The 22745-nt window shown below is 44.1% G+C and overlaps 1 protein-coding gene across 1 annotated transcript in view; it reads left to right on the forward strand.

The window, feature by feature from the left end:
• Positions 1-19997, forward strand: part of CABLES1 (Cdk5 and Abl enzyme substrate 1) — a 76761-nt gene extending 56764 nt beyond the window's left edge. The window contains exons 5-10 of the mRNA XM_061995535.1: positions 1102-1201; positions 2691-2847; positions 3627-3730; positions 13173-13279; positions 13994-14201; positions 16928-19997. Coding sequence (XP_061851519.1) covers positions 1102-1201; positions 2691-2847; positions 3627-3730; positions 13173-13279; positions 13994-14201; positions 16928-17068 — 817 coding nt within the window. The 3' untranslated portion in view covers positions 17069-19997. The remainder of the gene's footprint in view (positions 1-1101; positions 1202-2690; positions 2848-3626; positions 3731-13172; positions 13280-13993; positions 14202-16927) is intronic.
• The last annotated feature ends 2748 nt before the right edge of the window (positions 19998-22745 follow it).

Here is a 22745-nt window from a genome sequence, read left to right on the forward strand (position 1 = left end):
GATAGTGCAGCCCTGCAATCAAGTGAAGAGCCTGCAGGGCTTCTCCCTACCTCAGTGTCAGCATCTCTCCCACACAGATTTTTATGCATATACTTGGACCTCAGCAGAAACCAGCCAAGAAATTAATGAGAGATAAATACAGAATCACAGAATCATATGGGGTAGAAGGGACCTCCAAAGATCATCTAGTCCAATCCCCCTGCCAGAGCAGGCCACCTAGAGTAAGTCACACAGGAACTCGTCCAGGTGGGTTTTGAATGTCTCCAGAGAACGAGACTCAGCAACCCATCTGGGCAGCCTGTTCCAGTGCTTCCTCACCTGAACAGTGAAAAAATTCTTCTTTGTATTTCTTTGGAATCTCTTATGTTCCACCTTGTACCCGTTGCCCCTTGTCTTATCATTGGACGTCACTGAGAAGAGCCTGGCTCCATCCTCCTGACACCCACCCTGTACGTATTTGTTGGCATTAATGAGATCACACCTCAGTCTCCTCCAAAATACCCTGGAGCTGTATACAGCTGTCATTTGCAGAGCACAAATTTGTTCATAGTCTTTTTTACCTTCAGTCACATTTTGATTGTGAGGCATAGGATACAGCCTGGTTGTCCCATACATCTCATTTTCCTCCAAGTGTAAGATGCCAAGTGGGTCAGGCCTTCTAAAGTAGGACCCAAGTTTCCATCCCAAGGTGACAGAGAGATGGATTTCTCCTGCCAGACTCCTGCAGAGAATCTCCAAGCTTTGGACTCTCTCCTGTGCTCAGAGGAGCGGGAAGCCCTCCCAGAGGCTTTCATAGACCTCTGTCCGATAGTGTGGGGGTAGGCGGGCATGTACTCTGGGAGCATCTGTCTGCTGAATACTTGGCTATAAAGTGTTCTAACGAGATTGTTGGATCTCACCAACATATGTCTATGACTTCCAGTTCTTTCCCAGTGCCAGGTTCTGTCAGAGGCACCTGTGCCTGTCAGGAAAGTTGTCTAGTCTTTGCTTTGATTTGGCGTGTTTGGATTAACGCTGCTACCTTATTTTAGCATTGGGCGGTGGAAGGTGAATAATGCGTGTGGATTAAGAGCTGTTTCTGCTCTGGTTTCTGTTTCCCAGGGATATGAAGCTGGATGGTGGACGCCAGTGCCATTCTGCTGGAGTTTGTCTGAAAGAGATAATTGGTCTTGAAGGTGTGGAGCTTGGAGCAGATGGGAAGGTGGGAATGCTTCAGTTCCTACTCCCTTAGATTTTATGTAATTAATAACAAGCAGAAATAGAAGCATAAATCATAACACGCGTGTAACACGGTATTAAAGCACAGTGTGTACAAATAGTAAATAAGCTTAGCAGAAACCCATGAGGAACTGCCCAAGCTGTCAGTGTACACAACTCGGTCTCCTTGAAGAAATTTGCCTCTGGCCACATCTGAGTCTGTAAAGCACTACTCAGTCGCACGGCCTTCCCCTAACTCCAGCTGGAGATATGACTGTAGAGTCTATTGTCAGGGGCTTGAAAATAATTTCTGGTGAGACTTGTAAGCTGTAATTCTGTTTGTTCTCAATTTTATTTAACATAATAATCAGTAGTGTATTTTTCCAGAGCAGAAAGACAGTAATACAATTCTGATGAGTATTTTAAAATCCTATTTAAAAATCCAAGAGGGTATGCACTTGAACGGGCTAAGCAATTACAAATCTTTAGAGGAAGTGCTCCATTTTAAATAGCTACATAGAGAAGAGACAGTTTTAATAAGTGAAAACATTTTTTACTGACAGCCTGATTTACTTTTTACATTTCAGTTTACCCAGTCTGCTGTCGTATATGAATTTAAAGGCCCTAGGTCAATGCCGCTACACATGGTGCACTCGCTTAACCAGGTGTCAGGCCAGACCACAGGCTGTAAATTCCTGAGGACAATCTGTCTGCTTAGAAATATATGAAAGCTCATGTTTTATTTGGTACCTGTTCTGGCCTTCTCGTAAACCAGTCTAGAGTATGAGACTCATTTTTTTCTTCAATATAATGTTATTTTTGGAAAATAAACCTACAGGAAGCAAGGCATAGCCTATTCCTCGCAAAGGGTACAAGCAGGGAATCAGCACACTCTAAAAATAATGTTGTCAAAAGTTATTCATTCACACTTAGTCCACGTTGGGAGGCAGCAATTGATCTCCCACAACCCTTGCTGTAGACTGGAGCTCGCTTACTACACTAATAATACTCTGCCAGACAAAATCCTAAAGGAGAAAAGTGCCAGAGAAAGTGCTAAAGTTTAGCAGCTTTCAAGTGATTTGCCTCTGGCAGCTCTGTGCTGAGGGACCTGTATAGACGGTTACAGAGAAAGCCTAGTGAAAAAAAACCCAACTAAATTGACATCTTTTAAAACCTGACCCTTGAGTAAGATTTTGTAAATCCAGTATGTTAGAGTGTGTGTGTGTGTGTGTGCGCGCGCGCGTGTGGTTGTGGTTTTGTTTTGTTGAAGAATTAATGCCTTTGCAAAAGCTTTTTTTTCGCATGGATAAACTGACTGCACAGAAGCAAATGTAGGTGACTGACATTTATTCATCTGTGCCTAACTATTAAGTCCAGAAAATCCTCAACTAATTTGTCTTCCCTTGTTTCCAATTGGGATGCACCAAAGACATCCCACTGCCACTGAGCTGGGCTGAGAGTAACTGTCTGTCCATTCTGACTTCCTTTTTCAGACGGTTTCATATACACAGTTCCTATTTCCCACCAATGCTCTGGGAACACGGAGAAACACAATAGACTCCACCTCATCCTTCTCCCAATTTCGCAATGCAAGCCATCGTAGCCTTTCTTTGGCAAGAGCTAACAGCACCCAGGGGAGCATTGATGCAGGTAACTTCTCAAGAAGCTTGTTTTAATATCCTTGGGTACCCCGGGCAATTACTGTGAAGGACAGACATATGTCATGTTTTCACTCACTTTTTTGCTTAAATTAAGAAAGAAACAGTCTCAAGTTGCAGGTGGAAGCACAGCTCATCCATATTTGTTTAGCAAAGCTGGCTTACAGATGATGGAAAGTTAAGTAAACAAGTCTGCTGGTCTTACTGACAGCCCCTGATGGCACTCGGCGTGCCTCCTCCTGTCAGCGGCATTGTTTGTTCCTCTCACATCAGGCTTATCATTACCTTCCTTTGCAATGGAAAATTTACAGTGGCAACAGGGAGTCATAAGCTGAAGGTGTAAATGATACTTATGACATCTGTTAAGCTAGAAAGAGCTGTGTTTACAAAACCAGGCACAAAACATAAGCTAAACCTATATGCTTCGGATATTTTGGCCTGTTAAACAAATTAAAACATCTGCGTAAACAAGTGAAAACTTGTTGCCAGGAATAAAAGTCACTGTGGAGCTTTATACGTAAATGTTGCAGTTCTTTAAGCCCTAAATTCATGTTTACCACGTAATTCACAAGCTGTAGGTCCCTCTGTATCTTTGCAAATGGTGTTAGTGTTGAAATACGTGGAGTTTTCAAGATTTAGAGAAAACAGTTTCAAAACTTTTGCGTGAAACTCGTCTCATGCGTCATCTGGGAACTTGTTTGTCGCTCCCATTAAGCCCAGAGTTTTCTTGATGTAATAAATGCCTTCCTTATGTTTACCATTGTTTTATAGGTAGCGACCTGGGAGACTTTGTTGAGTACGACCCAAATCTTTTAGATGACCCCCAATGGCCGTGTGGCAAACATAAGCGGGTCTTAATATTTCCTTCATATATGGTAAGTGATATGCAAGGTCAGGTGTAGCACAGATAAATTTTGGTAGCAATATTTTGAAGGTTGAGGTTACATTTGGCCATATTTTAAGAAGATTATTGTTGTTTTTAATCTACTAATAAAAGCTGTTTGGAACGCTTTGTTCTAAGTGACAGTTACTTACCGGGACATGTGAAAACAAACTCGTGGAGGTATTACAAAAGTAAATGCTTTTATTACCGTGGTGTTTCATAAATGCTTTAGATGAAAGGCTTGTTCAAACAATGCATTCATTCTCTCGTGTTCAGAGGAAAACTTTTACTTCCTCTTATTGGCATCTATTACAAAATAGGAGGATACCCATTAGGGTTTTCCCAAAGTTGTGAAGCTGCATTGTGTTTTGATGCTTATCATTCACTCCTTGGAACAACACTTTGGTGTCTTGTAGAGCTTGTATTTCCCTTTATTTCTGTATTTATTTCACCTTCCTTTAATTGCAGCAGTTAGGAGCACAGCCTGTACATTCTTTCATTATATCCAGACCTGTAACAATACAGATGCATAGCTATTCCTTGATCTGTGATCTAACTTGGTGTTTTCTGTGGTGAGAGACTTCTGCAGCCTTTTTTCGGTTGTACCAATCTGTACACACACTTTGTTGTGCTATTTTGGCAGGACAAATGCAAGGCACAGTATCATCCTATGCGTATGAGGACCTATCTGTTGGGATTATACATCCAAAGTAGCATTAGGCAGCAGGAAAAGCTGGGTTTTTTTCCCCTCAAAGTGATGACCTAGCACTCCTGTCTTATATACAAATAAGATAAGATTTGAAACACTGAGGTCTAAAGGGTCATCCATGTCCTCACTTAGATTGGAACAGAAGATGCTGTTTAAGAAACCGCTAATGTATGTGAAGATAGCCTTTTTAGGTTCTCTTCTGCCTTTCACCCTGATCTTTATTTCATAGAATCATAGAATAGTAGGGGTTGGAAGGGACCTTTAGAGATCATCCAGTCCAATCCCCAATTTGATAGTAGGTTCCTTGAGTATCTCTTCTTCAAAACAAATGAATTTTAAGTGTTTCATGTAGATTGAAGCATGTCTCCTCACTGGCAAGAGCGCTTTCTGCCTGTTGCATTAGAGAGGCTTAATTGAGCTCTGAGGCTGTGTTTGTGACAGATTTTCTAATGGGAAGTCCAGTGTGTCCTCTGCTTACTTTCAGATAGTTTTACTTTCAGGGTTGGAAGTTATTTTTGTTATTTTTTTTGGCTGCCAACCCACATAGTCAACCTTTTATGGCAGCTACATCTCTGTGGGAAAATATTCATTAGGCTTTGATATGGTTGTTGTCACAGACAGGGAACTGTCTCATTCCTGAAAGAGAACTATGTTGTTAACCAGTATCCAAAGTGAACATTGCTTTAGCAGTCATGATTGTGTTTCTGACCTTCCTCAGGCTGCCAATATGCACCAGGCAGTCTGGGTCCTCTAGGGTCACCTGAGATCTTTGATCTCTCTTCACTTTGGTGTTGAGAGGGACACAGTTAGGTGGATCAAAATAGGGGAGCTAGGATAGTGTCCTGCAGGGGACACCTACACCCAGCAGTGGGTGTCTGAGGCCCTTCTTTTCTGTATACTGATTAGCCATAGCATTTTGAGGTCCATATTTGTATTTTATTGCAAAAAGGAGCTGACTGGGGATGCTTTAGCAGGGAGATTGGTCTAGATGATCTTTAGAGGTCCCTTCCAACCCCTATCATTATGTGATATCCACCATGGTAGAGGATACTGTAAAGGTGAAAAATGGACTTCAAGAGCAATTGTTAAAATCAACATCATTGTTTTTCTAGAGTATATCTGCATTGACAGGGATCTCCTTGCTTTTTCATTTTCTTTAAGGGTTAATTACTACTGTGTCTGGAAAAATGTCTTCTTTGACATTTTGGGGGATTTTGCCTGAATTTGCCTTCCAGATATCACTTTTCAGCACTCCCTGAGGGTCTCAGCACTCCTTTCTCTGTCTCTGAAGACAAGCACTAATCTAAATAAGGGCTGAAGGACATGAAGTGCTGTTTCTTTTGTTGATGGGAACCACAGGCATGTGGCAAGAGCTCTCCTGTTCAAGGATTTGTGCCTGCCTCTGGATGAAGCAGCATAGCTGTGGTACCATGCAGGAGCTGCACAGTTGTGCAAGAAACCAAAGAGTGGGTGGTTGATTGTTCTTCAATGTGCAGCTGAGAGATTTCACAGGTGGCTAGTGCTCCTTTCGGCCAAGAGAAGGGAGAAGAGGTAGTGTCAGAGCTTGCAGGTTAAACAGGATTCTGCAGCTCAGGCCATGGTTAAGGAGGTCATTGAGCTGGTGAATATAGGGCCATATTTGCTATGTAGGAGACTTCACTCACATCCATATTAGATTTTCCCGACTCAGCTGGCATTCCTTCTCCCTGCAGTTCACATCAGTGTGAGCAGGACCATAATAGGCTGTAATTTCAAGTCATTTTCTTCCCCAAATATAAAAATCATCGTATGCTGCAATTAAAGCAAATTGCAGTCTGGGGCCAGCAAGAAACCTGTGGTTTTCTCCTGACTGAGCACAGCCATCGGAGTAGTGACAGAGCTCTGCCAAGCGACTGCAGAGCTGGAGAGCTGCTGCACGCAGATTGAAGCCAGTCTGTGGTCCTGAGAGGAACAGAGCTGTAATTGCTGCTTCTCACAAGCACCGCCGGAGCAGCTGAGAGCTGCTCTGATGTCAGCACCCAGCATTTGTGGGGGGAGGAGAGTTGTGGAGAGCTGCAGCTTGTAATTAAAGTTTCATTACTTGGCCAGCATTTAGCATTAATGCTTGGCAGCTACAGGCTTTATCCCGAGGCATAAGATGGACAAAACGTGTGGTCCAGCATAGATTTTATTGTGAAGTACATGGAGTTAACGCTCGACATGCACCTCCCTCCATTTTTGTGGAGCCTGAGTTTATCATCAGTGACATTGGCTTTATAGTCTTGTAATTTTACTGAGCTGAATTACTCCTGAGCCACAGAGGATTTTTAACTGCAAGTCCTCAGCAGTTTTCAAGGAGTAGCCGAGCTTCCTCCTTGAAGATAGCTGTGGGGAAGGAGAAGTGCTCTTGATTTGATCTTTTTTTTGCAGTGAAGTTCCTGACTTGAAAGAGTATACACTTCCCCATCTCATTTCTAAAAGCGATACCCACAAACATCTTGTCAGGGGACGATTCCAAAAAAGCAGCTTCAATACTTTCCCAACACAAACTGTATCGCTTCTATTAATTGTATTACTCATATTTAAAATCTTCTTTACCTTGGAGGAAATATTTCCCTTTGTGTTGTCTTTGTAGGAGAGTCTTCCATATCTGCCCCAATATAAACAGTAAGAGGTAGAAAAATTCCATGCTGTGAGGCAGGGGAAGGAGGGGAATGTCATGGTTAACAGATCCTCCCAGCTGATACTGCTAAAACAGGATTTCTTGCAGATTCTTAAATCTCTCTAGAATAGGAACTTTATCTACCAGACAGAGCAGTAATTTCTTTGCTACCCAAAGAAATTTGCTGGCCTCACGTCAACCAACTTACATCCAGACTCAGCAATGCCTCCCTGCATTCTTGCCAGCAGAAACAAGTTCCTTCCATGCAGGACAAAACTGTCACAGGTGTGAGGCTGACCCCATGATCCTGCTTTTGTTAGTAACACAGAAACACGGGAGCTGACGGATGTGTACCACCAAAACTTGCCACAAAAGAAGAAGAGCCCAGGTCAGTGGCATCTTGACTTTGAGTGACACTTCTGCAATATCATAGAATCACAGAATCATGAAATGATTTGAAAGAGACCTTAAGTACAATCTAGTTCTAACTCCACTGCCATGGACAGGGACACCTTCCGCTCAAACAGGTTGCTCAAAGCCCCATTCAGCGAGGCCTTGAACACTGCCAGGGATGGGGCTGCCACAGTCTCTCTGGGCAGGCTGTTACAGTGCCTCATCACCCTCACAGTGATGGACTTCTGTCCTGTTGCTACATGCCCTTGTAAAAAGTCCCTCTCCAGCGTTCTTGTAGGACTCCCTTAGGTACTGGAAGGCTGCTCTAAGGTCTCCGCAGAGCCTTCTCCAAGCTGAACAGTCCCAACTCTCTCAGCCTTTCCTTATCAGAGAGCTGTTCCAGACCTTTGGTCATCTTCATGGCTCTTCTCTGGATGGGCTCCAACAGGTCCGTGTCCTTATGTTGGGGGCCCCAGAGCTGGATGCAGGACTCCCAAGTGGGATGTCCATCTATCCATGCCTAAGCGATACAGTTAGAAATCATATACTTAAATCACAGTTCATAGAATGGTATCATAGAATGGCAGGAGTTGGAAGGGACCTTTAGAGATCATCTAGTCCAACCCACACAGTTTTAAGTGCATTGGTTTAATTCTGTCCAAATAAATTTACTTTCCTGCAACACTAATAAAGCAGCGTGTCACAGAAGTCTGCAGCACTCTTAGAGTGGGCTGCGTTTGCCAGGTAGTTTGCGCTAGTGTCGAGTGCAGCCAGGCTGCATTATTAAATGTTAGCCCCCTAGTGTGATTTTAAAATTAGAACTGCCTGCTGCCCCGGCCTTTTAGTCCAACAAAAGCCCTGCATGGTGATACGGTGCATTCGGTCTCTTGCTGCCTCGTTATGCCTTTCATAAGGAGCACCAAGGTCAGAAGTGCTCTGCTACAGCCAGCATCCTTCGGTGCCATCACCCGATTCTTTGAGCTGCTTCTGTAATGGCAAATTAAGCATCTCCAAACTGCTTTTTTATCATTTGCTGACCTTGTACCCAAAGTCTCAGGGTGCAGAAGATCATAATAGTGGTATATAGCCATATTTAAACCCTGTGCTGTATGCATTTGATGCTATATTTGTAACAATGACACACTGCATCAAAAGAGAATTATTTCAGTGTGTTAACTGCATAAAATGAACTGGCATCTTTCCATATACTTAAATTCAAAGAGGCAGTTTTGAGATTATTTGCTTTGTGAAATTCTAAATCACTTTTAAATCCTTGAATGTTAATAGCCTTCTAGCAACGGAAACATCTTCTTTTGATCTTCCTTTTCATTTTGGGAGGATTTGAAAGAATCTCTCTCATTTTCTATCACTATTTTAAGCCTCTGCTGTAGCCAGCTATGTGCATCTTCAGCCATAAGTATATGCATTAGGTTACTGACAATTTATAGCTACATGGTTACAGGTCACTTACGACGTGCATTAAGGTAGCCAGGCAGTGCGGAGTTATTGGCTTCTTTTCATTGGTTATATTGGTAGAGAACTTACCATTGACCTACTGAATGTCTTTTAAAGGTATCAGTCTTTTGTCTGCTTTCTGTGAAGTAGGTTTGTCAGCCAATACACAGTAACAACAGCTGAAGAGAGCCTATCATATACCTTTCATTTTATTCACCTATTTTGTTTTGATTTTATCCTTTTTAAGTGGGAGATCCAAATGGCATCCAAGGCCAGGTCATCTTTTACTGGTAGCGTGCCCAAGTAGGATTTATTTTCAACAATATTTCATCTCGCCAGTCTTTCCAACCATTTCAGGCATCCTCCCTCCTCATGTATTTATGAAACTATATATACAGCTTTCCTATGAGAAAGCAGCTGCTTGAAAACTCTTGTGAATAACACACAAGCTAACCTCCAAGTTCAAAACTGCCAGCCATGCAAAAAGTGTGCAGAGCACAGACTTCAGCTGAGGCATTCATCATGTTGTCCAGGCATCTGTCGGCTACCATATATCAAGGCTTTCATTTGTCTTGCGCAACTTCCATCGCCAAACTAAAATATACATGCTCAGATTTGTATATGGAGAACGTGAACATAGCTCACAAAGGAGCGCTGCCGAATACTGAAGTGAAATGTGTTTTGTGCAAATAAGCTGTGAGAAACAAGACAGATGTTTCTGGATGACAGAAGTTCCAAACACTCGAGATCAGCGCATGAGAGAGGCAGTTTGGTAGTTCCCAGTGCCTTGCTTGTGCGTCTCACAGCTCTGGGAGTGTAGAGTGCCTGCCTGGTAGGGAGTAACATGTATAAGAAAATGTGTTTGGATAGAAAAATGCTGTGCTCCTTTTAGGGAAATATTTGTGAGCTCCTCATAAAACTTAGGCCATCGGTGTTGAATGGTGCTCCTACCTGGGCCATACCAGAATTGTTCCCAACAAAAGAAAATCCACACCATTTACAGTTGTGCCTTCCCCTCAACATGGGGCTTCATCTGGGATTCAGAGGCAGCACAGGCACAATGGAACAGGCTCAAACAGAGGAGAGAAGCATGCATGCTGAGCAGAGCGGGCAGCGAAGGATGCTGTTGGGTCTGAGCCCCCCTGTGGCAGATCCCCACTGCTCCTCCTGAGTCACTGGGCCACCTCACAGGTTTCCCCTGCTCCATCCTTTATGGGCAGGGGCAGCAGCGGGGGCTGCTGCTTGGTGCAAGCCATTCACAGGGTGCAGGAGGTGCCCCAGGCAAGAGCGGGGTTGGGGGCTGGGATTTCTGTGCAGCCTTGTGGGTGCTGTGTCCCCATGCCACAGCATGACAGGGAGAGAGGTGCTCAGGTGCGTGGTCAGAAACATTTAGAAGGGCTAATTTATTAAATGACTCAACAGATGCTAATTCAGGATTGCTTTTAATTACCCATCAACAGATAATCTTTGTGGGGGTTTTTTTGCTGCCTGTCCCTCTCTCAGGCAGAGTCCCACATGCACGTATTTCTATAGGCACCAGCTGGGCAAACAGTATCCCACTGCTCAGACAAAGCCTCACTTCTGCAGCAGCTACAAAAATAAACAAAACTCAAGGGCAGGGGAGGAAAAAAAAAGAAAGTTGCACAATTCCATTTCTTGAGAATAAGGGCAGTTAGCTGAGCTCTCCAGCATGGCACTGACAAGACGAGACAGCTGCCAGTGTGTTCGAACATGCTGCCATTATCCTGTTACATGACTCAAAAGCAGCATACAGCAGTTTTCATCTGGATTTCATTATTGTGATTTATACCATAGAGACTGTTGTCTCACAGGAAACACCAGTATTCATAGTTGAAGGGGTAGATTCTTAGCAACAGGACAAAATTGGCGAATCTCTGTGTTTAAAAATAGCTGTACCTCCTCACCATTTTCAGTTTTAAGCCGTCTGCTTATTCTCAAGCTTCTGAGTGCTTTGCTTTAAACAATTTCTTTAAAAAGAGAATTTCTCCTTCTAAAGGAGAACTTACCTGAGTTCTGGCAAGTCTCTCTCAGGCTGAAAGAGTTCAAGGTACAGCAGATGGTGCCTGCAGAGCAGCCGTGGGTAAAGGTGCACCCAGGGAGGCTGCTGCTGCTGTGTGGCAGAACCCAGAGCTTGCTCCCCGCTCTGCACAGCTGCCCTCATAGCAGGAGTCACACTGGTACCTACTTGTTAGAGGTGAAAGCAACTGAAACTTGCTGTCTGACGTAATTTCTATGCAGCCTTCAGCTGAATCTGGAGGATGGTCAGGCCCTCCGTCAGCTGCTGTGCCCTTTCTGCTGCAAAGTGGTTTCTGTTGTGCACACGAGGTTCATATGTGATTACATCCTTCTCTTCATGATGGTATCCTCCCCTGTGCAAGGGAAGATGATTAGCTGGAGGGAGCCAAAGGCAAGTCTGCCAGAAAACTGGTGATCGCTTGGAGGGAGACAAGATGAAACTAAGGAGCTCTGTAGTAATGGAGAACAGACAATGGGCAGTTAGGTTTGCAGTCAAGCATGAAATAAGGTGTCACGTGGCTTTGCACAGTGACACTGAGCTCACTCTTTCTATGATTGCTCAAGACAACTGAAAAATATTGGTAGTAACTAAAATAATCTTTAGATTAATAGCAGGTAACCTTTGTGTGCTCAGTACCTCTTGGCTCTGTAAGGAAGAAAGAGCACGAGGGACTGATGCTCTGTACTGTGACTAGCAGATTATGGTGTGTGGCTTGTTTCAGTCGTCCTCTTATAGCAGTGCTAAGAGGAACCCCCTTAATAACACATGGAACACCCAGCATATCTGTGTGTCAAAAGCACCCAACTTGCTAATGATCCTCTGGCAACAAAACCAAGGAGTAGGCAGGCCAGCAGCAACATCCCAAGGAAATAAAGGAGTAATTGTTAAGATCTTCATTCTTCTGCTTCAGAGGGCTGAGCTCTGCCAGGTGAGATGAAGCACATGAGAAGTTGTCTGCAGCAAAGAGCCACTGCTGCACCAGGTGTGTGCCTACGTCATGCCAACCTCAGTGAGATTAAAACCAGGGAGACCCACACCTTCAGTTGAAGTCTTTAACTCGGAGTAGATTTCTCCTCCCTGGCACTTCCTCTCTTCCTTTTATCCAGGTGTAGTAGTGCATTGCTTGCCTCAGCATCAAGACAACATATGAATCTGTAACCTCCATGGCACTGCAAGTGTCTGCCCAGCCCTGCACTTGAGCTCATCCATGTGCATGCAGGGCAGCATGCAGGGCAGCAGGGGTGGCTGAAGGCAGTTGATGTGGCTTTCTCCTTTTTGGAGATTTCTTGTACCTGTCAGCTTCCCTTGATAGGACTGAATTTCCTTAACAGATTATCTCCTTTATTGAGCAAAATTTGGACTAGCACTCAACATGTAACTGTGCTGGAGGGGGCTCACAAGCATTTGTACTTAGGACAATGGCAGGCAACTGTTGTGCGTGACACGGCCAGCAGAATTACCTGCCAGGATGACGTGGGAAGCAATTTATAAGCTGATAGATTTTGGCCAGATGAGTGGTGAAAGAGGATTTGGGCAAAATGCTAGCTGAATGAAGACAGAGAGAATGAGAAGTGCTGCCATAGATGCAAGCTTCTATTTGGGGAAATTCATTTTAAGTTGTGACAAAAGGAAATAGGAAGCTCAATATAAAGAAAATGTACACCTCGGATGTTGTCCTACCTCAATATTTTTGTCCACATGCTGCCTCACTTGGAACAGCATTACTGTCTTGTACTCTACTGAATGACCTGACACGTGGGCTAATTACCTATATTTTGTCACAAATGTATGCTAAGGCAGTCAAGAATTTATACCAGCCGTTCCTTTAAAGAATCAAATTGAGAGAAACTCACAATACATCTTAGAACCATGTGGAGATACGCACACAAAATTTGGTCACCAGTTATTGATGATGTTTTATTGATTTAACAAGACTTCTCAGAGAGGTTTTAGCCACCTACTTTTCGCTTAAACTCACTCTCGGTGATACCTGAAGGCTCCTGATAAGGTATGTGTTGCTCGGGGCTTGTGCTGAGTGGGATTTCAGGTCACTCATTCTGACAGAGCCATCACAAACAAATTCTAGCTTCAGTTCAGACTGAATTTTCCCCTCCACTGATAGCACAGGGACTGACTGGCAGTTGCTTGGCGTTCTTTTCTCTTGGAAACTGATTGATATTGTGTTACCTGTGTTACAGACCACAGTCATAGACTACGTGAAGCCATCAGACCTTAAGAAGGACATGAATGAGACCTTTAAGGAGAAGTTCCCTCACATCAAGTTAACCCTCAGTAAAATAAGAAGGTGCGTTGCAAAGCTTGGTAAGGCTGCAACATGATGCAGCTGCCTCACATTTCAGTACAGTTCCTGCTGTACGTGAGATGAAGCACAGCAGTGATTGATCATCCAGGAGCAATTGACCAGCAGAGGTGCAGAATCAGTCAGATGATTGCTTTGATTAGTGAACCAAGTAAACAAGTTGGGGGGATGTACAAACACACACTGGTCAGATGTTTCCATTATAGCAGGCTACACATCTTGCCTCGCTGAAGTAATGGTAATGTCATTTGACTGAGGTGGCCAGAACGATACCGAGTCATGTTGCTCTGTAACCAGACAATTCTGCAGTATGAGGAAAGACCCTCGGTTTGGATTTCACCAATCATAACCAGCAGCAAAGCTGCATATACAGCACAGGCAGCCTAGCAGTTGTTACTAAGTAATGTGTATGCAGCTTAAGACCTCTGTTGAAATGTTGTTACTAAAAATGTCAAGGCTTTTTGATTGCTTTTATAGTTTGACACAATTATTTACTGGGGGCAGTGAAGGGGGAAGGGGAAGGTCCCAGGAAATATACCCCCAAAACAGAGCAGAAGGGTGTCTGCCCAGCAAGTTACGTTTTCCTTTTCCTCTCCATTTGACTAAGCCAGGAGTCTCTGAAAGGGCGACTCTTAGGGTAAAATGAGAAATGTTTTAAAATACAGTTCACCACATTACTTGTCTGGTCTCTTTACTCAGCTTGAAGAGAGAAATGCGCAAGCTTGCTCAAGAAGAATGTGGTTTTGAAGAGCCCACAGTGGCCATGGCCTTTGTCTACTTTGAGAAGCTCGCTCTCAAGGGGAAGCTGAACAAGCAGAATAGAAAGCTTTGTGCTGGAGCCTGTGTTCTTTTAGCAGCCAAAATTGGCAGTGACCTCAGAAAACATGAAGTCAAGCATCTTATAGATGTACGTATCCATGGGTGTCCAGTGTTCCTTTTACACAAAGCACCGGTGTGCGGCCTACGTGAGCTGGCTTGGCGGGGGTCATGCTCTCCATGAGGTTTCCAGCTGTACAGGCAGCTAAATACCTTTTTTTGTTATATGTTTGTGTGGAAGTAGGAATGATCAATGTCACTGCAGAGGTGTGGGAAGCTCATTTGAGGTGACTGAATACCATAGAGTCAGATACTGTGAGGTGTGAGAGGTATCTGACCATCCTTCTGTCAATACAGGTCAGAACTTAACCCTCAGGGAATTCGTTCTGCTTTTAATTATGTTTTCAAGAGTGTTAGTAAGGACTCTCCTTTGAGAGTTAAAAGCAGGTACTTATTTCAGAAGGAATCTAATAGATTACCAAGTTTGTATTTCTTTCATCAAGTTAAGCTTTTGGGCAAAGAAACCTAAAATTTTTTTCCCATTGGAACACCTCCAACTACTTTTTTGTAGAGTAGGTTGTTTGGTCTTCCACTCCATATGAAAGAGTTAACAGAGGGGAGTGTTATTCCATAATCCTTTGCAAGCACTGAGATACTAATCTGATCTAATGCTACAAAAAGTTAGGCAGGTAACTGGGTACTTGGCCACAACCGTCTTGATCAGTTCAGGAAATATGTGAATTTGGTTGGAGGACAGGACTGGACTCATGGCCTTTTACCACAACCACTCACATCGTGCTGGGTTTGTTAGCCCTCCAAATGACCAGAATTAAAACTACCAAACCCAGCAGGAATTGGAAGATCTGACCTCTTGCTATCCTGAAATATTGGTCTGTTTTTAAGACATGTTAAGCTTTTCAGTAGACTCGGTGGGCAGAGAAACAGCAAGCCTGAGAGATCTTAAGAACTGGAGAAGGAACACCCCTGAGTAGCTGGTTGCCTTCTTGTGGCATATAAATCCAGTGGAAATAGCAGAGCAGATGGGAGCTTTAGTATGTGATAGCAGAAAGCCAACTGTGAAACCCATCTCATTCCCCTCAAGGATAGTGTTTTCTATTCACTGTTATTATGGTTGCTGCAGATGACACCTTCTGCCTCTGAGGTATGAAGATGAAATGTATCTTACTGTAGCAGAAATAATTTCCCCAATAAGGCATTGTAACACAATCTAATGCTGAAGGGAAAATGCACAGCATGGGAAGTTAGAGGGCATTTCCGAGACATTTGTCTTGTGTTACACAAGTGATTTTGATGTTCGCATGAAGCCAGAAGTTACCTCTTCCTGCTCACTGCCAGTGGTAATCGCCACTGGCATTAGAAGGTGTGTTTGCTGGGGATGGAATGAGTGAAACGGCAAACGTTAGAAATAGCATGGCTGGCTGGGCTTTGTGAGGTCACCTTCACCGTAAGGATTTGGTACCTCCTGTTCATCCTGCTCTCATTTTCTAAATGTAGAGCCATGCAAGTCCAGCAGGGCAGAGGTTTAATGGCAGCAGGACGCGTGTTTTCATAGAATCATAGGATCGTAGAATCATTTCAGTTGGAAAAGACCTTTAAGATCAAGTCCAACCACTAACCTAATGCTCCCAAGCCCACTGCTAAACCGTGTCCTTCAGTACCTCATCTACATGTCTTTTAAATATCTCTAGGGATGGTGACTCCGACACCTCCCTGGGCAGCCCATTCCAGTGCTTAATAACCCTCAGTGAAAAAGTTCTTTCTCCCAGTCTAAACCTCCCCTGGTGCAACTTGAGCCCATTTCCTCTTGTCCTGTAATTTGTTTCTGGAGAGAAGAGATTGACCCCCACCTGACTACAACCTCCTTTCATGTAGTTTTAGAGAGTGATCTTGTCTCCCCTCAGCCTCCTGTTTTTCCAGGCTACCCAGCCCCAGCTCCCTCAGCCACTCCTCATGAGACTTGTTCTCCATACCCTTTCCTATGCACCAGTACAGGCTGGGGATTGACCTGCTGGAGAGCAGCTCTGCAGAGAGAGACCTGGGAGCCCTGGTTGATAATAAACTGAACATGAGCCAGCAACGTGCCCTCATGGCCAAGGGCAACACACAACACATCAAGAAGAGTGTGGCCAGCAGGTCGAGGGAGGTTCTGCTCCCCCTCTATTCTGCCTTGGTGAGGCCTCATCTGGAGTCCTGTGTCCAGTTCTGGGCTCCTCAGCTCAAGAGGGACGGGGAAGTGCTGGAGAGAGTCCAGCGCAGGGCCACCAAGATGATCAGGGGACTGGGACATCTTTCATACGAGGAAAGGCTACAGGCACTGGAGCTGTTTAGTCTGGAAAAGAGGAGACTGAGGGGGGATCTTACTAACATTTATAAATATCTAAAGGATGAGTGTCGGGAGGTGGAGCATCCCTTTTTTCTATAGTAGCTAGCAACAGGACAAGGGGTAATGGGAAGAAGCTGTAACACAAAAAATTTCATTTAAACATAAGAAAAATCTATTTTATTGTGAAGGTGACGGAGCAGTGGCACAGGCTGCCCAAGGAAGGTGTGGAGTCTCCTTCCTTGGAGGTCTTCAAGACCCACCTGAGCATGTTCCTATGTGACCTGATCTAGGTGAACCTGCTTCTGCAGGGGGGTTGGACTAGATGATCTCTAAAGGTCCCTTCCAACCCTACCATTCTATGATTCTGTGATTCATTGTCCGTTGTGAATAGCATTGTCAGTAAGAAAGCATCAGGAATTCAAATGCCCATTCATAAAGCCTTTGTTTTTTTGTCCCCTTGGCTGTCATTACAGAAACTGGAAGAGAAGTTCCGGCTGAACAGGCGAGAGCTCATCGCCTTTGAGTTCCCAGTGCTGGTGGCCTTGGAGTTTGCCCTCCACCTTCCCGAGCATGAAGTGATGCCACACTACAGACGCCTGGTGCAGAACTCCTAGCGCCGGCTGCCCCGGGGGAAGGGGCTCCCTGCTGTTTCCGCTTGGCTGTCGTCAGACGTAGTTACTACTGGAAATGCAAAGTCAGACTCCTAACTCTTACTTCACTGTCTCCCCAAAACATTTTTTCTGGCAGCGTAGAGGAAAGAGTGAATTGACATAAGACTCTCAGCTTTGACAAATGTATCGTTACTTCCTCAATGCAGGTGAAGACTGAGCTGTTGATAGATGGTTAAGGTGCTGCAAACTGGGTAGCAACTGACCACACCTGTGGGGACTACAGCTGTTAAAGTAGGCAAAAACTAGAAGGGCAGCGTCCATGACCACCCCTCTCTCTATCACACAAACCCCAGAAGCCCACGTGAGTGCATTCTCATAGCGCTTTTTCTACAGACCTGCTGCAACTTCCAAGAGGACTTCTTCACGTGAAAAAGCTTTTAAAGAGGATATCTTCACTGTGTCAAAAAGAATGTGCCAATCTATTTTTGTATCAGCCATTGAAAGTGCACTTTTTCGTGTGGGGTGTTGTGTGTGTATCCGTGTGTGTGTGCGTGTGCGACACTGAACTGATCTCAGTCCAGGTGGTTGGCTTAGCTGTTTCTGAGTGTATCAGTTACCGATGGCAAAGATCAAGGTGACCTTAACGTGTTTACTTCTTGCAAAACATAACTACTGGAAAAGTGGTAAATGGGATCATTTCTGGACACTTGGGGTTTTTTTTAATTCTCTGATCTTTCCAACATTGTACCTTTGAAAGGATTACACTGCTACTACGAGAGAAGGATCAGCAACTGACCTTAACTTTTTGATCATGGTTGGGATAAAGAGAAAGCATTAGGATGTGATTTCCATGTCATGTTTTTTAAAAATATCTTGTGTTAAGCCACATGCATATTTTTAACCTTCGCACTTTTCCCACTGTGGAGATGGTTAGACTTGCACTCTGTAGTGTTGTATTTCTGTGCTCTATGTTAGAGTGCGTAATAAGCACATTTATTGTGCTCTATCTTAAAACAGTGTTTTATTAAAAAAAGCAAAAAGAGTAGGGCTCAGCAGTATATAACAGGTGTCTTAAGGCTCCAGCAGCAGGGGCATCAGCTATTCAAGATTGGGTTTTTAATTAGAATTGACTGTGCAAAACCTAAAATCAGTGCCCATTGAAGTTAGAGGTCCAGTTCCTTTAGACATTTCAGTACTGGAGTTTCACAGTAAAAGTTCTTGCAGCTTCCCTGGTTCTGACTGGACACCCAGAAGGGCCGTAGGGTTTCATCCAAGCTCCCCGATCCTACGCGCACGCTACGCTGGCGCCACGCTTACGGACAGTGTTCAACTGCTGTTACCCCATGGGATTACACCCCTCTGCAGTCTTCTCCTGTGCCGATTCACTTAACAAGCCTTTGCCCTCCACACACCCCGCACGGATCTGGTGAAGTGAAATACTTACATCTATGGTAATTCTAGAAAATAAATCATCTCAGTCGTGAGATTTTAGCTGAAGCCTTAGCTCTCTAAGTTTGGGAGTGCTTGCTCAGAGAATGGAAAGGGCTTGTGAGCAGAACATAGGGAAGTGGGACGTACCAGAGGATGTAAACACACTAATGCTTATTTTCTTTTGCTCTTACTTTAATCACTTTGATTATTTCCTTCAGTTAGGAAACATCTGGTTTCTTTACCAGCTTTGACTCCTTTAAATTCTAGTATGAAAAACTCCTGCATATGATTGCTCTGTAGGATCTGGAAAGGTTATCCATGGTCAGGACAAATGGGAATTTGTTTGATGCTCCCCCATTTTAAGGGGGAGGGTGACTATACTAGCTTACAGTTGTTACTAATCCCTATCTAAGTACTGATAGAGATACATTCCAAGAGAATTGGGGAGGAGGGGTAAAGACAGAAGCATGCACTTAACCTCCCTGGTGCAACACCTCTTGCCACTGCAACCCACATGTCACTTGGCTGGCTGCAGAGGAGGCCCTGGATGCACTCCTGCTTCCTCTTCCTCCTCCTCTTTCTCCCCCCAGCCTCCACACAGCCAAGGGACAGAGGAATCGAGACCCTGGAGCACATCTAGTGCTGCCCTGATGGTTTATCCAGCCCAAACCTAAAAGCCCAAACAGTCTGTGGGTCTGCTAGGAGGGTTTCCATCCTTGGTTGTATCCCTTTCCACCAAAATCATGTATATACATTGGAGATTTGCTTCTGTTGGCAGAGATCCGTTTCTAATAGCAACCACTCAAGGGTAAGCAGAAGCTTTACCTTTCTGTAAAGGCTTCTACCTTTCGCTTTTGAGTCTGGTTTGTTGTGTTTTTTAAAGTTGCTTTATAGTATTGCAGGGGAGAAGCAAATTGTGATTGCCAAGGTGCAGACTCAAGAAGGACAGTCTTACAGTAGTCTTTAGAGACGCTATAGAATCATCTTTTGTCTTCTGTGCTGCTACCCTGTTCTACAGTTTACACAGATTTCTGGGATGAAATCTGATTGCTGGAGACTTGCCGCTTTTCGTTGTTGTTGTTTTCAGGGCGGGAAAGGGTTTCAGAGTGATGTTCAGTTACAGTTTGAATGTGGAATAAACACTTAAGATGGTGACGATGTTGCACTGTTCACTTAGGAACGTATATAAAGCCATATGATGCTAGATTTTGGAGCACAAAGCTTGGTCAGTACAATTATCATTAGGACAACGGGCAGGATTTGCCCCCATTTTCTCCCCAGCCCCGGGGAAATTCAGGCTGAAGTGGTAGAGGGAGTCTTTACCAAACAAAGAAACATGTTGATTGTTTTCCTTTGTCTTACATGGTAATGAGTGTTGATTTACAAATGATTTTAGGTTCAACTTTAAATAGTTTGGGAAAATAATCTATTCCATATCACTTGTTCTGTTTTGAAATGATATACTGTACACTCTACCATGCAGAGTTTATTCCTTTTCTAAAAAGACAAATAAAAGTTAAAAAAAATGGAAAAACACAGACTCTTTTCCACCAGTGACAGCGTGTAAAATTATTCCAGTCTCTCATCAGTATGTGCCAAATGGTTGTGGTTTTGTCTTCGTGTGGGACATAAATTTGTTTATTAATAAGCCAACGGTGGGATTACTCATGGGCCCATGCCGTCTCCTGGCATTCATCTCCCCACAGCACCCTCACTTCACAGAATCACAGATTGTTAGGGGTTGGAAGGGACCTTTAGAGATCATCTAGTCCAATCCCCCTGCAGAAGCAGGTTCACCTAGATCAGGTCACATAGGAACATGTCCAGGTGAGTCTTGAAGACCTCCAAGGAAGGAGACTCCACACTCTCTCTGGGCAGCCTGTTACGGAGCTCTGTCACCCTCACAGTAAAATAGTTGATCTTTCCTCCTGCCGAGATCTTCCTCTTCCCAGACCATTGTTTTGGGTTTATTGGGGTTCTTTTAAGCCCTTCTAGTTGGGCACCAGGTGTGTCTCCCAGAGCTGTCAGGCTCTGGTTCTCCAAGTCCAGACCATTGGTGTGCAGAAGGACATGGCACAAGCAGGATCCTCAGCACTGCTCGTGTTTCACGACCATACGTTCACTGGAGAATGTGGGATATGCCACTTTCGTTTAGTCAGGGTGGGAGTAAAATTTACAGCTGGTTCCTGTATTGATTGTAGTTCACAAGCAGCTGCTTCTACTTTGAAATGGCTTCATTGGAGGTAGTCTGTAACATTCAGGTGATAGAGCTTTAGGTAATTTCTGTAGCCTCCTAAAATACAGAGCCCATAGTATACATCTTCCCTGGAGGCCGTGAGGAGTAGCTTGTTAGGAGATGATAACACCTTCCCACGATGCTGAAGGATTTTGGCACCAAGCCCCACTTTAAACACTCTTTTTTTTAAAAAAAAAAGGTAAAATAGTTTAGGGAAGTGAGAGACTGAGCAATCACAGCAACAATGCCAACATCACTAGCTCAGACTGAAATCTGTCCCAAGTTGCACCTTTGGGGAGGCAGGGAAGGAGTGTTGGAGATAGATTTGAATTTAATTTGTTCATCTTCCATTGTGAACTTTGTAGTGAAGGGGCGGGGGGGGAGGAAGAAGAGGAAAAATAAACTTCAGGTGCATCTCTTCAAAGGAAGCTGCACACAAGCAGAAATCCTAAACCTTATTCCTTCCCACTGACTTCATCGTAAGCCCATACAGGCAGAGACTCCCCTGCCTCAGCCTGGAGACTGCTGGTCCAGGTGAGCTCAGAGAAGAGCTTTTTCAGTCACTATCCAGAAAAAAACAATCTTGTCCAGACCCCAGTAGCAAATACCAGAACCAACAGTAAAAGCAGAAGTAATGCTCACAGTGTGCTACTGGGAAGAGCAGGAACTGTGTTCCTGGAAAATGGTCTGTATACCTTCAAAGCAAGGCAAGGTGGGACCAAGAAGTTGCTGAAGTTGCTGCTGACTTGAGCAGCAGACACTTCCTTCCCATAGTGAGAGCTAAATATTGGCTACTATCCTAAGTTAATTTACCCCTTCTATGCATTCCTCTAGCCCGTCGTACATCCCCTTCCATAAATCTTTCTGAGCATCACCTTAAGCCAACTAGGACCCTTGCCTCTGCTACCCTTGGATGCTCCAGGATATAATTCCTTAAACCAGAAGCAGCCTTCCAGATGGAAGTCAAATTTCATTGATGACTACAACTTTTAGAACTCATGTCAGTATTTCATCTTAAATTGAAAATGAAATCTTTCCCCTGTGGGAACTCTGGGATGGGAGGGTCCTCAGCAGCAGCTGCGATGCATAACAAAGTTCTGGCATTTAGTTAGACAAGCCACTAAAAGCAGAAAGGAGAGGCAAGAAAAGAATCCCCTTCTAAGAGCTTCTAAGTGCAGTGAAATGTTGCCTGGGCTAACATCAGTGGGTATGTCCATCAAGGAAGAAGCTGTGCAAACCAGGCTTTCAGAACCACTGACACAGGACTTAAAACTTCCCTCATTTTCCATTCACCAGCATCCATGAGCTGCCCTTCATACACTTCTTTCCTTCCAAGCACATAGAACCACAAAGGGCAAGTTTCCTTCTTCCCTGTTCCTTCCCTCTACAAACAGCTGGAGGGTTTTCACTTTGAGAGTTGACTGGGAGAGCAAGAGGATGAAGAGACAGAAGGGTTTATTTACAGACCGATATCAAATCCCTGTGTTCACAACCAGAAACTGATTTACTAGGAATGGATTCTGTTCATTGATTTAGGAGAGCAAATGCTGGGATTTTCTTTTTGTCTTTAGACTCTTCAGCATCTGTAGAGGCTAGACCTTTACAACAAGGAAAGGTTTGGAGACATCTCGACTACCTTAAGCCACTTGTTTCTCCTTTTTTTGCCACACCAATTATTTATGTTGCCCACACAGCTGCATTGTTCTGGGTTTTTACGAAGGACAAAGGCATCATGTCACAGCATGAGAATGACAGGCCCAGCATCAGCTTTTAGTGTCTCGCACCAGAAGACAGAAGGGTTCCCATTCTGTTCCCTAAATTTTTGCCCATCTGTGTATTAGGAACTCCTGAGAGTGTACAGGTCTCAGCTCTTTCTACTTTTCTCCCAATCAATCATCACATACACACAAAATGTAGAGCAGATAAGAGGGCAAATCTCAACATATTAAAAAAAAAATAGAAATAGCAAGCTTAGCAAACAATAATCACAAATGTGGGTGCTGGGTCTCCCTT

Source organism: Colius striatus, chromosome 4 (genome assembly GCF_028858725.1).
Source record: "Colius striatus isolate bColStr4 chromosome 4, bColStr4.1.hap1, whole genome shotgun sequence".
NCBI lineage: Eukaryota > Metazoa > Chordata > Aves > Coliiformes > Coliidae > Colius > Colius striatus.